Here is a 16,449-nt window from a genome sequence, read left to right as displayed (position 1 = left end):
ACTATATAATATAATTCTTGCATCCTTGACTATAAATCGCAAAAGTGGTAGTGGCTGGCCAGCGAAGATAATAACCAAGGCAAGCCTGAATTGACTCCAAAGCACCAGTGGCGGGGCAAGACCAAAATTTTATGTGAGCAAGGTACATTTAGCGAGGCCCTCTGGTGGCCCAAGAAATGACGAACATTTTTACGTTGTGTCCGAGATATACTTATTCGAACTTTATATCTAAACTACGTGAAAAAGCTGACCACGGGCCCTATTCTAACATCCATTAATGTTATTGTAAATAATTATCATGTATATATTGCCTAATAATAACAAAGGATCGTAAAAAGTTACTTATATGAGTATTTTTTCACAGCTGTGAAATAATTCTCATTTTTTTCATTCTCATCAAATAATCACGATCGAGCTAATAGGGTTGTTTCCAATTTTTTGAAACGCTTGTATTACGTTCAATATTAACTAAAAATTGCCCTAAAATTCAACTTTTATACTAAAAACGGCTTTAAATATGTTATATTAACAAAATAAATATATTTTGACACTTTCGAGCCCAAAACGCTCTTTGAAAATTGTGTGACGTCACAGTTTACGGTTTGACACATAACTGCATACACACGTAGAAGACACGAACTGTCAACTGACATTTGTCATTTGTTGTTTATCGCCTAACTGTCAACAGTGCAAATCCGAGAGTTGTGACGTCATCAGAATCTTCAAAGACGTTTTGAGTTTGGTCACGTGACGTGTGCCAAAAGATATTTTAAATTCAATATTTACAAAAATATGGTCATTACAGGTCCCCTAAAAGTAGTTTAACATGTTCTTATATTCCAAAAGATTTTATTGGGATACAATACTGCCCTAAGATTTGTAGATGGAAACAACCCTCTGTATCTGGCCGCGTAGCCAACGCCAATGCGTCATCGTTAACGCTCCGTAGCCAAAGAGAATTAAGAAGACCAAGAGTGCTCACTCCATACAACGGTTTTATTGCCAAAAATACTATTATTTTCGTAGTCTACATCTAGCGTCAAGTAGCGGAACTCTCAGTACTGCTACTCGACAATAGATGTCGCGGCAAACAAAAAAGTCTAAAGCTCAACGATTTTCAGCTAATATTATAACCAGGAGTAAGCGTAGGAGTTGAAAATAGAGCTCCGGTTAATCCGCAGCGGTATAGGGACCGTGCGCGTTGGAGGGTCTGCCATCTTGTGGCCTGAATCGGAACCATAAACATGCACATGTACACGTCACGTGTTTTCTTGTGCATAGTAGGTTCTGCCATCTTGTGGGCTACATCGGAACAAAAAACATCATATTTACGCCTCGCGCCAAAAATCTGACGGCTCCTGTGCTGCCTCCTACAGTTCATGCACGCTCCCTATCATGGTCACATTTTTATCACCTGTCATGACATGCGTCACTTTTGCACTTACATACTCGTTAGAATGTGACAGACAAATGATAAAAAGCCGACCATATAGGGACCGTGCGCGTTGGAGGGTCTGCCATCTTGTGGCCTGAATCGGAACCATAAATATGCACATCAGATTTTTGGCGCGAGGCGTAAATATGATGCTTTTTGTTCCGATGTAGCCCACAAGATGGCAGAACCTACTATGCACAAGAAAACACGTGACATGTAAATGTACATGTTTATTATGGTCCCGATTCAGGCCACAAGATGGCAGACCCTCCAACGCGCACGGTCCCTATACGTCAAATGCTAACAAAATCTGTCATATATCTTTACATAATTTGCAAGTTCTATTGACGTCCACTTTACAACGTTTTTTTTGACAATACACCTCTATTTCAAATCTCTTTGACGCCACTGAGCTCGATCCTCAGCTTTCCATCTCTGCATGGCATTTGAAGACAAAATGTGGAATATCATCATAAACGTAAAATTTCTATGAAATATGACATTTATTATGACACCTCACACTTAACTATGTTTTGCTTCTCTGTAGTCGGGTAAATAAACAGACAACTCCGGATAAATAATAATAAACAAAGTGCTTTCAATAATTTTATTAAAATTTCAGAACGCATCAGTAGGGATTTTATGCATTACTATAATAAATTCATAACGTAAACTACTTAAAATATTGAATGACTCGACGGGGTGCCTCAAAACTTACAAGGAAGGGTACCCAACTGTCCGACTCCGATTTGATTCATCTTGATATATGTATGTCATAGAGTAGTCTAAAATAACGGACACGTATTTTTTTTTAGCTGCCCAAACTCAACCTGTTAGGAGAAAATGACCTTCAAAGTACTAAAAAGTTACTAAATCTTCTAACTCCTATAGAAAGTGATGCTCAAGCAACTTGCTAGTTAATGGCTGGTTTGAGTATATGTTTGAGAGCAGCAAAAAATAATGAGCACGTGTTTTGTTATATCTACTTAAACTCAAGTTTTCCTAAAAAAATACCTGTCTTTACGTGTAACTTTAGCGATAAGATATTATAAAACTTCGAATGTCGATTTTTTTAGGAAAAAATTAGTTTTAGCCGATATAACAAAACACGTGCTCATTATTTTTTGCTGCTCTCAAACATATACTCAAACCAGCCATTAACTAGCAAGTTGCTTGAGCATCACTTTCTATAGGAGTTAGAAGATTTAGTAACTTTTTAGTACTTTGAAGGCCATTTTCTCCTAAAAGGTTGAGTTTGGGCAGCTAAAAAAAAATACGTGTCCGTTATTTTAGACTACTCTATAACATATATCAAAATGAATCAAATCGGAGTCGGACAGTTGGGTACCCTTCCTTGTTAGCAATGTAAAAGTGTACATTTTCTTTTATATGTAAATTACACAATATTTCACTTATGAAATTATACATACAGTCAGGATACGCCCAAAATACGTTGACAATACTTACTTGTCTTACAAGGGGGAAAAGTTGTTGTTTAACCGCTCGTCCTAAATTGATACCCGAGCAAGCGAAAGATCCTAAAAATGAACCACGAGCGTAACGTGTGGTTCGAGAAGTGTAATCCTGAGCGTTGCGAGGGTTTCAAGGCACGACGGTTAAACTAACTTTGCCTCAGAGTGAAACACAAAATTTTTCGCCACACTAAGGCGAGGAAAATACTAACTATGAAATACCAAAAAAACAAACAAATCCAAATGAACGTTTCAAAAAATGTATCATTCAAAATCATCATTTAAAAATCAATTCCACCAGCTAACATAAGCAAACAACTCAAAATTTGCATAAAATGCAATTTTCTCATTAGTTTTTGAACAAACAAACGTTTTCGTTTGTTTATCAGAGCTAAAGGAGAATGTTTGTGCGTGTTTGCGTTTTGATTTGGTTAAATGATTGTAATTTTATGTTTTAATGATATTTTGTAAAATACATGCAAATAAAATATTCTTAAATAATCTTTGTTTACATTTTTTTGAGCCAACCTCATCACGCGACACAATCACACTTTACACAATTATGTCTCGACAATGGTCAATGCACAGTCGCCATCAAATATATCGGAGCGGCTGGGGTTCTCAAAAATATCTGAACACGCACTAACGCCTTAAGAGGAAACGACGGCCGAATCTCCATGGACCTAAAAACTTTAAATAGGTGGCGCTACAATACCTAGAGTGCTTGAACAAAAAAATCAAATCATAGACAGCGCACTCCACTCCGTCAATAGCGCCTAGGTTCTTAGCTACTCTAGCGCTACTCTGGAGAGATTTGGAACTAATATTTATAGCTGACAGCTGGACACTTTTGCAACAGTTCCACCATAAGAGATGTCACTCCTCTTAATTCCACACTCCATACATTTGCTACTAAACGTAAGTACTATCTCGGACGACTAATGTTTAAGATGTCATTGATACGTCATAGTTTTCAATTGTTTGGTTGATTTTAATGTAATGCCCGTGTTACAACAACGCTATATACGCATTTAATTAATTTATATATAAAAAAAAACTAAATTTTTTTTTTTTTTTTAAACTATCCCATGCCATTTAGTCTCCTTATACGTACTCATGCCCCGAAGTTAACGGAATTCAATAAAACACGGTGTATATGATGGCGACTACACTGTTCTAGCCGTTTTGGAGCAGTAGCATAAAACTCAAGAGTCAATTGAAGTATTAAGCCCACTTTTACTAAGTTCACAGCTCTCAGTGATGGCCTTTAACTCGTCAATATTCAACTTAACCTTATGCATGTCTAAATGCGTTATCAAACAATTCTTATTAGAATACCGTTTCCCACAAAAACTACAGGCATATTTCCCTGGCTTCTGATTGGGTAATTGGGCAACTACCCTACACTTATTTTTCACTTTCAAATGAACAGACATCTCATGTCTCTTTCGCTCGGTTTTCAAGAAAAACCTACTAGTGCAATATCTGCATGAATAATTCTTCTCATTGTTATGTGACCTTCTGACGTGAGCAAGAAAATATGGTCTCCAATCGAAACTCTTCCCACACAACTCGCAGGTTACAGTTTTGATTTTCTCCCTATGATATTCTAGAACGTGTAGATGTCTAGGATAAGTGCCAAGGAATTTCTCCGGGCAATACAAACATTGTATTTTCTGTTCTTGCTTATGTACCAGCTCTACATGTTTTTTTCTGTATTTATCTAAAGTAAATACTTTACCGCACTCATCACATATAAATCTCCCCGTGTCATGGATTTTAAGATGTTTCTTTAATCGGGATGAAGCTAGAAAAGTATCACCACATTCGGAGCACACATAATTATTATAATGAGCATTCATATGTGAGTCGAGATGGTGGTAATTAGGGAAGTTTGCCTTACATAGAGCGCAGTGGAGATCAGGTTTGAGTATGTAAGGTATGACCCTGGTGTAGGCCTCGTCGAAGACCAGGCCATGTTTCTCGGTGAGATGTTTGAACATGTCGTTCCAAGTCACTAAAGCGGTGCAGCAGATGGTGCAGAGGAGGTTCTCAATGTCAACTTTGAGGATCTCATTGAGCCAGAGTGGACGCAGGAAGTTTTCAACGGCTTTGGTTCTTTCACCTGAAAAATAAGTAATGCATTTGATTTTCCTCCCGCGGACTGTGAAATGAGCTCCCTGCCGAGGTTTCCCCGAGAGGCAACAGTATGGGGTTCTTCTAAAAAGGAGTGTACAGGTTTTTAAAGGGTTGGCAACACATTTTCAAATTTGCAGGTGCCCATAGGCTAAGGTGACAGCTTACCATCAGGCGGACCATATGCTTGGTATTTTTTATGGGGGCTGGTGTATTGGAGTCGTGTATGGTATAGTATAGGACCGTATACTATGATTTACTGTGGCTACAAAATTTTCTTTGACAATCTATCTCTTTTTCAAATTCTTTTGGTTTATAGTGTTGTGGTCACGTTACCTGCATGCTGTGTCCTAGTGTGGACCCGTAGCTCGTCAGTGTCCTCGAACAGGCGTCCGTCCGTACCGCAGTACGCGCAGTGGTAGTGCGCCGTGCGGGTTTTGTACGGCGTCATGTTGGTGTATGTTAAGAGGGTCTTCACTTCCTTCATCAGACCGTCGTCTTTATCGGACTTCGTGGTTACAGGAACTGAAATAAGATAATATAAAATAGTTTTATTAAAATGATTAATAATTATGAATAACACTAGAACGTACTCATAGTGTTGTGTTCCTGCCGGTGAGTAAGGTTGCCAGAGCTCGATGGAGTGTTAGGTCAAGTTAAGGTTCACTTTACATAGGACATTTCATACCGTCAGTACTGCAACCAAATTAGCATGAACCGTAAATAGCACAACCATAGTCCGCGATTGTACACCGTGTTTTTTTTATTTCAGTTAATTTCAAGGGTGCATTCATTCTAATTAACTCCATTTCGGAGATAATGAATAATTTATTTTTATCTTATAAGGCCCTTACAAGCGTATCTGGGGGCACGGCAGTGCCCCCACCAAGTCGAGCAAAAAAGTCACGGCCGTACCATCCTTTTCTCGAAGCAATTCAGACCATTTTCGACCCCCTGTAACTTCGTTGTGGATAAAACTAGAAGACTGAAATTTTCAGTAACCATGCAGGCATTGTAAAGACACGGTATATTTCAAATTTCATTCAATTTGAACCAGTATTTTAAGAATTATAACGGGTCAAATTTCTTAATTTTGTCACTCACTGACTCACCGATCATCAAAATTCTAAGGCACTTCTAGCAGACCTAGAAGCTTCAAGGGATATAAGTAGTGTTTGGTGTATGAATCAAGGAAAAACTAAAAAATCTAGAAAAGACCGCAAAGAAAATTAAGCCCATACAGCCAAGTCTTCAGTTTTATTATGTTTTACGGCAGTTATTATTATTGCGTGCGAAGCCGCGGGTTTAAGCTAGTCCCATATAAATATAGGCGCATGGTAGTGCCCCTGCCAAATCGAGCAAAAAATGGGTATTCCCGTCATGAAAACACGTGTAAATTAAATTATTTAATGCGAAAAACGTACCTACGTGCGTATTCGTACTTATTACGAGTGCGTAATGTTGTAAATAGTTCATAAGTCAGAGAGAGGGCTTTAAGAAAATTCGTTGCTGGTAGATATACATATATACAATAAGTAGAAGGTACCGAAAAGGAAAAAAGTAGAACTGTCTACAAAATACAAAAAGAAATGAGATCCCATCAAAAACAATACTTGTCAAAAAAACCAAGTCTCGCAACTCAGTTGTTCTGCGGTAAAAAGTTGTGAGATCCATGTAATACCAAGTCGGTTATTAATTTATTCAGTCTCTACTTAAGCGACTTTCTGTCTTAATACGTCCAGTCTCTAAGACCACGATCGTGGTCCATAACAATTGAAAATCAATTGTGTCTGGAATCTCCGTACTCGAAGCATTAAGTTGTTACGTAATAATTAACAGCATCTTATAGTGACGCATATCAATATTAAAAATCTTTAATGTTTTATATAAATATATTGAGACTTGGCCATCGCCTGAAAACACGTGTAAATTCAATCGCCTGAAAACACATGTAAATTCAATTATTTAGTGCGATGGCCAAGTCTCAATATATTTATATAAAACATTAAAGATTTTTAATATTGATATGCGTCACTATAAGATGCTGTTAATTATTACGTAACAACTTAATGCTTCGAGTACGGAGATTCCAGACACAATTGATTTTCAATTGTTATGGACCACGATCGTGGTCTTAGAGACTGGACGTATTAAGACAGAAAGTCGCTTAAGTAGAGACTGAATAAATTAATAACCGACTTGGTATTACATGGATCTCACAACTTTTTACCGCAGAACAACTGAGTTGCGAGACTTGGTTTTTTTGACAAGTATTGTTTTTGATGGGATACACTTGCTTTAGGGCCTATTCACATATTGATTAGTGTAGTAGTACGAGTGTGTACATTTGCTACCAAACGTAACTACTATCTCGGATGAACGATGTTCAAAATAACATTGATATGTCACAGTTTTCAATTGTTTGGTTGAATTAAATGTAATGCCCGTGTTACAACAACGCTATAAGCAACATTTAATTACTTAAAAAAAAAAAACTTTTTATTTTTTGTTTTTACGGTGCCATTTAGTTTTAACTGTGCCATTTAGTTTCCTTACCCATACCCCGGAGTTAACGGAAATAAAAATAAAACACGGTGTATAATACTCACTGCCTCTCCTGTGGCTGAGCAGCCTGGCGGCGACGGTCTTGCGCGGCACGTTGTAGGCGGCGGCCGCCGCGGCCACCGACATGCGCCCGCTCTTGGCCGCCTGCACAGAGCCAACGGCTCTTCGTTAATAGGCGGCTCCACACAGAGCGAAACGCCTCGCGAGGAAATTTCCTCACGCGGAAAACGCCTGGTCACATGCTCGTGTAACTTTTGCCTCGGCACGTACATCGCAGGTCGACACTGAACGAGCATACGCGCGAGGCAATATCCTCGCGCACAAAACGGCCAGTGTATACGTTGCCGAAATTGCCTCACGCGTATGGTCGCTCTATGTGAACCCGCCTAATAACTTCACCAAATGTCGCTTTATTCTAATTTAAACGCCACAAAACATGGCGCAGTATGGTTGAGGAAATTGATTCTTTAGCAGTTGGGACAAAAATTTTTTCGTTGTCTTGTTTCTGACCACTCTCGTCACTGTATTTATGTCTTCTGTCAAATAAATAAAAAAAGTCTAGTGCTATTGTATGTCTATCTATCTGTAATTTATATTTTACATGAGAAAAATTAAAAACAAAATGTCAACTCATACAAAAGATTTTTTCACCACACCAACTGGTAAAGGCCCTTTTGATTGTTTAAAAACTAATGAGCAAAATTGCTTTTTATCCACATGTGGGGCAAAGTAATCAGATGCAAATTTTGAGTTGTTTCCTTATGTTAGCTGGTAGAATTGACTTTTAAATAAAACTAACTAACTATTGTGGCGCAGTGATCCAAAGAGGGTCTTGGCCTCCAAAACGAGAGAACGCCAGCTGTCCCGATCCTGTGCCACTTCCTGCCAGTTATCGGCTTTGAGTTGGCACAGATCCGCCTGTACACTGTCGCTCCAGCGGTATCTGGGCCGACCCACTGGACGGCGACCAGTCGGTTGTCCCAAATAAGCTCTCTTAACACCTCGATCCTCACCCATCCTCAGTAAATGGCCGAACCAGCGAAGTCTGTGGCATTTCGTTTCGCCGATGATATTGGGTTCGGCCACTAACTCCTCGATTTCGGCATTCTTACGGATCCTCCAGGTGCCGTCATCTCTTTTGATAGGTCCCAGGATCTTCCGTAACACCTTTCTTTCCGCTACCAGAAGCTGACTCTCTTCTTTCAGTGTTAGTGTCCAAGCTTCGCAGCCATACATAAGGATTGGTCTTATTATAGTTTTATATACCCGTAACTTAGTATTTCTGCTGAGAAGCTTGGACGCCAACACCTTATGGAGGGCTGCGCTGCATCGCAGGGCGTTTTGGATGCGTATGTTGATCTCCTCCTCTCTGGTGTTTGTGTCGGTAATCGTGCATCCGAGGTACCGAAATTTGTCAACTCCACGATAAACGGTGCCTCCAACATGAAGACTGTCACGCTTGACGCGTGTGTTTTTGTACCGTTTCATGTGGAGGTATTCGGTTTTCGACTGGTTGATCCTGAGACCTATCATAGAAGCCTCTCGTTCCAGGACACTAGCTGCTTCCGCCACTTGTTCACGGCTTTCCCCTAATAAAGCTAGGTCGTCGGCGTACCCTACCACCTTGTGCTTGCCGTTCAACTCAACTCCTATGTCCAATTCTAGTACTTTTCGGACAACATGTTCAAGAGCTAGGTTGAAGAGCACAGGTGATAGAGCATCCCCTTGCTTTAGACCGGTAGTCACCGTGAATTCCTCTGACAGCTCGCCGCCAACTTTAACTCGCATCCTGCTTTCCCTCGTTGCTGTGGTGATTATGGCTACTAGTTTTTTGGGGATGTTGAAATTTGCAAGAATGGAGTACAAGGTGCCCCTGTCTATACTGTCATAGGCCTTTGTGAAGTCCACAAACAGCGAATGGATGCTTTGTGCGTACTCCCACTTCTTCTGCATTAGCTGTTTGAGCAAGAAAATCTGGTCCATCGTGCTGCGATTTCTCCGGAAGCCACATTGGTAGTCTCCGAGGATTTTTTCAGCATATGGCTCTATCCTCTTTAGCAACACGTTGGACAAGACTTTGTACGCTGTTGTGAGTAAAGCAATCCCTCGGTAGTTTGTGCACTTCTTTTTTGAGCCTTTTTTGTGGACAGGACATATGATATGACTCCTACGTTCCATTCCTGCGGTTGTTCTTCCAGTTCCCAGATTTTTAAATATATTTTTTTATTACGTTCATTTAGATTTGATTTGGTTGATTTCTTTGGTATTTCCTAGTTAGTATTTTCCTCACGATGGTGCGGTGTTTTGTTTCACTGTGTCGTGCATCTAAATACCACGTTTGCAAAATTTCACTTACCCCCCCTTGTTGCACAATGTATTATTTATTATAATGTCATGAAAATAGGATTTATAGTTCATAGTAAGCATTATAAGCAAAGTCATCTTACATTAAATCGGATGACTATGTAATATTATGGTACCATCGAGCTGATCTGATGATGGAGACAGGAGGTGACCATGGGAACTCTGTGATAAAACAACGCAACCTAATCATGTTTGGGGTTTTTAGAATTGTCTTGATTAGTTATAGTTCCCCGTGGAAATAAAAGTAATAGAGTTAGAGATGTAAATTAAATTTTTGACAAACAACTTATTTTAATTACAGCGCATTGGTGCCTAGTGGATAACATGTATCGTTGATTGATAAATAAAGAAACAAATAAGCTTTCAAGATTATACCTCAAAGCTCTGCCTCAAATCGTCGCTGGAGTAGTTCTTGTAGGTGCGCTTATGCTCGCCTTTTTTCTTTTTCGGCCGCCATCTTGTTTCCTGTTTAATAGGTATTTCCGGGTTATAGTCTGGGTCTGAAAACAAATTCATAAAAATTGTTTAATCAATTTATTGATCATTTCTATACATATTTTTTTTTTTTGTTTATAGTAGAATATAATGTAATTTTACGGTGTGAAAAATATTGGGCCCTGAAATAAAACTAGGTAATTTATGGCAGATGTTAGGCTGCTTAAGGCGTCAATGACCTTTGATCTGAATCCCTTAGTTTTCTAATGTTTTTTGTAGCTAACAGCAACGGCTTTAAGCATATAATATAATACTCCATATTTACTCCAAAGTTCATTATCTTCGAGATATTTGGCATCAAAGTTGAACAATATTAGGCCAAAAAACGCCCAGTGTACCTGCCTACCCTCATGTGTAGGTGTAACAACTCAAAACTTGCCAAAAATCGATGAAGACCGCGGGGAATTGGCGCGCGGCTACTGCGCAATACCAACCTTCGTGCATTGCGACAAGGTTCACGATGGCGCGCCGCAGATAGGCGTGGCGCTCAGAAAGGTAAAAGAGATTAACATGGCTATGGCTATGGCATCTATTACTTCTTATTTCTCTATGGTGTGGCCTATTTACGTAAGAGGTTTTTTGCCAGTTTTTGACCCCCTCCCACATTTATATATGAAAAAAAGGAATAGGCTGACCCGCACTGTTCCAAATCAATATGATTTAAATTTCATCGAATTGAATAAGTACTACAGGTAGGACCTTGGGGCCTTAGGGGGATAGTGGACCTGACATGTAGAGGAGAGCAGAACATAGGAAAGCATTACTGCCCAAGCTGAGACAGCCACGCTCCGCTCGCGTTTCACACTAGCTCGGTCAAAAAACTTACCATCAACAAGTTGTTCGTGCTGAGTCTCCACATTCAGTACATCCATTTTGGATTCTTTCTCCTCTTCCACCTCTAAATACTCCACTTCTTCATATTCTCCAACATCTTCATATTTTCCAATGTCTTCATATTCGCCGTTATAAGCCTCTTCTTTCACAATCAAGGTTATTTCTCCTGATTTTGCATCTGTGACGGAAACCGTGTTCAATTAATGATATGAAAAGGCCCAACTGGTTAATACAGGTGTGTAAATTGTGGAGTTTCCAAAAATATAGAAAAAAATAATCGATATTTCAGGAAATTTTCACAGCAAACAGTAAACTTTCATTTTGGAAATGTAACATTTTGATTCCTAATATACAAAAACATAAGAACTTTCCCAAAGTTTTCCAAGTGGAAATTGCGTAATTTTCGATACTTACATATTAGTATTTTTATAATTTTAGAATAAGGTGTTTTCAGGTAATTATGGAAAATGGGTACCTAATCCAGAAAATCATTAGGCACTGGTCCCACCGCCGGCTACAAACTATAAGCGAGTGAAACTATAAACTACAAACTAGTGGGCGAGCGGCGAGAAGCGAGTATAGTTTTACTAGTTTAGACGCTGAGCTATAAGCGAGTGTTTGCGTGCGACGGGCGATTACTCGCTCCACTAGCTCAGCCGGGTGGCCCAGCATAAAGGTAAAAAACTTAAGAGGGCCCTATTCGCCAATGACCTATACAGGGTGGAAATAGATTTTGGGTCAGTGAGTGCAGCCACCAGATTCCGTACTGCTAAGCGAAAATGGTCTTAGAAGACCTTCCTTCTATTTCAAATTAATAAAGATTGGCGTTTAAAGATTTTTGAGAAAACATACGGGGTGCGAGAAAATTTTTGACAAACTTTTTTATTATGTCTATCGATTCTATTCCTATCCAGTATCAATAGTTTCCGTGGGTCAGCTTTCGGTAATGTACAAAAAAGTCAGAAATAAAAAAAAATGTTTTCGTACATTTACTATGAAGAAAAATTTACAATTGAGTGTCACAAAAATAGGTACCTTATTAGTGCGGTAGAGACAGGTAGATGCGATTAACCCGCAATTTTTTCCTTTATATAATAAGTTCGATCGACCACTTGCAAAGTATGGTTAACTATGTACAAGGTATATTTAATTGCCGCAGCCAAGGTGTAAAAAAAAAGAAAATCTAAATGCTATCAATCTAAAAAAAGTATAGAATTTTTTTCTGAAATAATTAATTTCTTGCATCCAACATTTTCTTGTCATTCTTTTTAAAATATCTTTTTTTTCTTCCGTCTCTTCAAAATTGCCACTGCCACTACACACACGCTTTTATAAAATACATCATCATCGTCATCCGAACTGGACAACAAAGATAGTTCATATGATTGTTTTAAATTCATTGTAAATACGTGCACTCGCATCCACCTCATAAGGTAAAATGATCGGTCTGATCGCCAAGCAGGCACCGGCGAGTACCGCTGAGCTAGTTTTATAGTCGATAGCTTTTATCGCGGCGGTCAACTAGAAAACAGTGGTCCCACCGCCAACTATCAGCGAGCTCGGCTATCAACTAGTAAAATTATGTACTAGAAACAGTTGACAATCAGCGGGCGGCTAGTAAACATTGTATGGAATTATCGCTTACTCGCCGGGCGGTGGGAGAGTGTCTTCGCCGGCGGTGTGAACAAGCCAGCTATGAACTATAAATATATATCTCTCTCTTTTATTTACACGAAAGCGATTATCTTTTGTTCGTTTCTTGAGCTAGAAAATAGCCGATAGTTCATAGCTTACTCGCTCGCGGTGGGACCAGGTGGGTGGGTCCACACAGATCGAGCAGCGTCGCGAGGCAATTCTCTCGCGCGGCAAACGGCCAATGTAGACGTGCCTCGGCCGAGCCAGCGCGCTCTGCCGAAGGTCACGCGCGCGCTGCCTCGGACGAGGCGCGTCTACATGAGCCATTTGCCGCGCGAGAGAATTGCCTCGCGCGTATGCTCGCTCTGTGTGGACCCGGCTATTAACCAATATCAATGTTCATCACATAAATAAGTGCCTTACCGGGAATCGAAGCCATGACCATTGTCTTCATAGGTATCAGATTTAATATTGGAGTAAAAAAGTTACCACTACTTTTTAGGGTTATAAAATTTCTAATCTGAAAAAAGGGACTAAGTAGATGATATTAGAATTCAAAATTCTGACAGTTGACACAATCATAAGGAAATACTAATTTTCTTACCAAGAACTTCTGTAAGTTCAGAGGGCTGGTCAGTCCTGGGCATGAGCTGCTCCTGACTCGACAGGACCAGCTGTCGGAAGCTGTAAGCATCCGCTGTGCGCTTGGAGCACTCATCGCAGATCTGCTCCAAATATAAGTTGTTGGGTTTTGGCCACTGTAAACATGAAAAAACTAAAGTCAGAGACGCAGCCAGAGAAATAAGAAAAAGAAAATGGATGTGAAAGTCACATGTCAAGATCGGAAATAAACAAATGGACACAAAATATAACTCATTGGTTCCCTATATACAGCAAGAGAGGTCAGGGACACCAGAAAATGAAATGATTCCCCACCAAAGTAGATAAGAACTGCTCAGAACAGAGGAGACTGGAAAGCTTTAGAGGAAACCCCGACAACCTAGCGAGAAATAGAACAGAGATACAGTAACATAACAGAACTATAAATGAGTCAGTAAATAAAGGCTAACTGTATTGTATTTGGTTCTGACACCATATCTAGTTTAGTTTTATTTGTTATTTTTTTGATACATGACATTTCTTAAAATGGAACGCATTAACTGCTGGAACGCCGAACCGACAAACGTACTTGTACCCATCAGATGCCTAGTGCCGGATTTGTCCCATCCCCCTCAAACGCCGGATAGGCTCGCGTACGTGCACCCGTTGACTGCCGCGACTTAAATTGCATTAAAATGCAAGTAATATAATATAAAATTCTATTTGTAAGTGTTTAGATCTCAAAATTGTAAAAAATATGATGGAATAAATTTGGTGACTGATAAGGCACAAGGCAGTTGAGACAGCTTGTACAAATCCGGGACTAGGCAGTTGACGGGTACAAAAATTGAAGACCCTCCGTCAATTGACAGGACTGGTACGGATCAGGCACTAGGCGTCCCAAGGGTTAATAGGCGGGTTCATACAGAGCGAGCGAGCGAGAATTTTTCGCTAAAAACAATTTCCCTCTGGATAGCTGTAAGTTTTATTTTCTGCCCTCCGGCCGGAAAGCGTCAAATATCGTCCAGCTGCGCTCATGTCGATTTAACCCTCCCTTCGGTGGTGTGTTAATTTATCGTCACTCGTTGCAAATTACCTACTTATCACACTTTTGCATCGTAATGTACTAATATCTTAATTATTGGCAGTGAGTGGGCAAAGGTGCTCATTTTAAAGTTAGCAAAAAACATTAATAGTTAAAACAAGGTTTATTAATAATAATTTCCTTACTAAATGAGTAGCGGAAGAAAGGGGAGGCCTTTGCCCAGCAATGGGACACAAAATAGGCTACATAAAAAAAAACTTCAGATAATGTTACACGACCTATTTTCACAGGAAATGAATTCTGCTGAAGAATACAGAATAGGTTATTTTCTTCGAACAGATGAATAATAACATAACCCTACTTTAAATGGTTCAGTTGTATCTGAATCTTTGTAAGGATCCATCAGTAGAATACATGCAAAACTTCAAAATATTTTCAAGGACCAAAATTGAATCTAGCGGGCAAAAACCATGACTTACTTGTAAAGAAAAGCATTCGTTGAGCATTTCGCCATAGTTCTGCACCACCCCGTTGTCTTCATGTTCAGCCCACAAGCTTCTGAAGCAGCCGTCTTGAAGACAACATTTACACCAACCGAAGAATTTGTCCTCTTCAACATCCATTATTAAATCAAATTTATGACCAAAAAAATAAAACAAAACAGAACAAATCTCAATTACAAGGAACTCGAACAAGCGAAAAAAAATTACACCATCTCATCGCCATCTTGTACATTACGTCAGTGTTGCCAGGTGAGAGGAAGAGAATTATCGTATTTGAGTGTCAAAATTATCGTACCGATGAAAAAATTATCGTACGCCTATCAAAAAGGTACTACTCCCAAAATTTCTGGCAAAATAAGCTTACATGTCCAATGTATAATCAAACAAAAACGCAATTTTCGTCTAAATTGCGCAAAAAACAGTTTTACATTTGTCTATTGTTGTGATATACCCAAACAGTTTACAGGAAATTTCGATATTTTTGACGTAAACCAAGGAGCCGAACACCCAAAAGATGCTAATTGTAGCCTATTTCGCAAGGAAATTGTCATACTTTGCTTCAAAAACTAGACTTTTTTGGGGGCACTGTCTAAGGGCTGAAATGATCGTACTTTTGCGTACGATAATGCTCTTTGGAACGTACGACTTACCGGAGCCCAAATTATCGTGCGTGTACGACAATTATCGTACGCCTGGCAACACTGCATTACGTTTTAAATTACAGATAGAATAAAGACTCCCTAAGACTGGCGACTGGTTTGCGACTCGGGGTTTCGGTATGTACGCCACATATATGCTCTTGTGGCACGGACGTGGACCGACTGGGACACCACGGATTATCTTGTCAAAAAAGTGCAGGTCGTTTTTCAAGACATGCGTCGCTTAATGACATAATCCGTCGATCTCTTGCCACCATCAATGTGCCTGCTCTTCTTGAGCCAACTGGCATTATCAGGGATGATGGCAAGAGGCCTGATGGGGTGTCCTTGGTTCCTTGGAGCTTGGGACGGATGTTAGTGTGGGATGCTACCTGCGTAGACACACTGGCACCGTCCCACCTCCAACGGACTAATGTAAAAGCGGGCGCAGCGGCGGAAAGCGCCGAAATTTTGAAACGTAATAAATATAAGAGCCTCGGTAGAGAGTACCATTTTGTACCTTTTGGCGTTGAAACTCTAGGTCCATGGGGTCCCAGCGCGCACAAGTTTTTTGGAGAAATCGCGAAACGTCTGGTTGACGTAACTGGTGACCGAAGAGCTGGCGGCTTCCTCGCACAACGTATCAGTATTGCGATACAACGAGGAAATGCCGCCAGCATCCTTGGTACAATGCCTCAAGGGCCTCTTTTAGATATAAGCTAGTTAT

The 16,449-nt window shown here is 39.8% G+C and overlaps 1 protein-coding gene across 2 annotated transcripts; it reads right to left on the bottom strand.

The window, feature by feature from the left end:
• Nucleotides 1–2,028: 2,028 nt before the first annotated feature.
• On the bottom strand, nt 2,029–15,553 carry LOC133531667 (zinc finger and SCAN domain-containing protein 12-like). Of its 2 annotated transcripts, none has more exons than XM_061870019.1 (7): nt 15,061–15,553; nt 13,541–13,694; nt 11,294–11,479; nt 10,348–10,472; nt 7,653–7,752; nt 5,380–5,568; nt 2,029–5,032 (listed from the first exon to the last, which is right to left on the bottom strand). In XM_061870019.1, the coding sequence occupies exons 1-7, from the start codon at nt 15,202–15,204 to the stop codon at nt 4,113–4,115; spliced, it is 1,818 nt and encodes a 605-aa protein (XP_061726003.1). In that variant the 5' UTR covers nt 15,205–15,553; the 3' UTR covers nt 2,029–4,112. The 2 variants fall into 2 exon arrangements, with proteins under 2 accessions (XP_061726003.1, XP_061726004.1); XM_061870020.1 differs by lacking the exon at nt 15,061–15,553 and adding an exon at nt 13,360–13,456.
• Nucleotides 15,554–16,449: the final 896 nt, after the last annotated feature.

This window comes from Cydia pomonella, chromosome 25, assembly GCF_033807575.1.
Source record: "Cydia pomonella isolate Wapato2018A chromosome 25, ilCydPomo1, whole genome shotgun sequence".
NCBI classification, from domain to species: Eukaryota; Metazoa; Arthropoda; class Insecta; order Lepidoptera; family Tortricidae; genus Cydia; species Cydia pomonella.
This window is presented reverse-complemented; position numbering and strand designations above follow the sequence as displayed.

Coding starts and splice junctions, on each gene's coding strand:
- LOC133531667 (XM_061870019.1), bottom strand. CDS start 15,204: ATGGATGTTGAAGAGGACAAATTCTTCGGTTGGTGTAAATGTTGTCTT. Junction 11,480..13,540: donor TGAACTTACAGAAGTTCTTG/GTAAGAAAATTA, acceptor TTTCCGTCACAG/ATGCAAAATCAGGAGAAATA. Junction 5,033..5,379: donor CACTAGGACACAGCATGCAG/GTAACGTGACCA, acceptor CTTATTTTTCAG/GTGAAAGAACCAAAGCCGTT.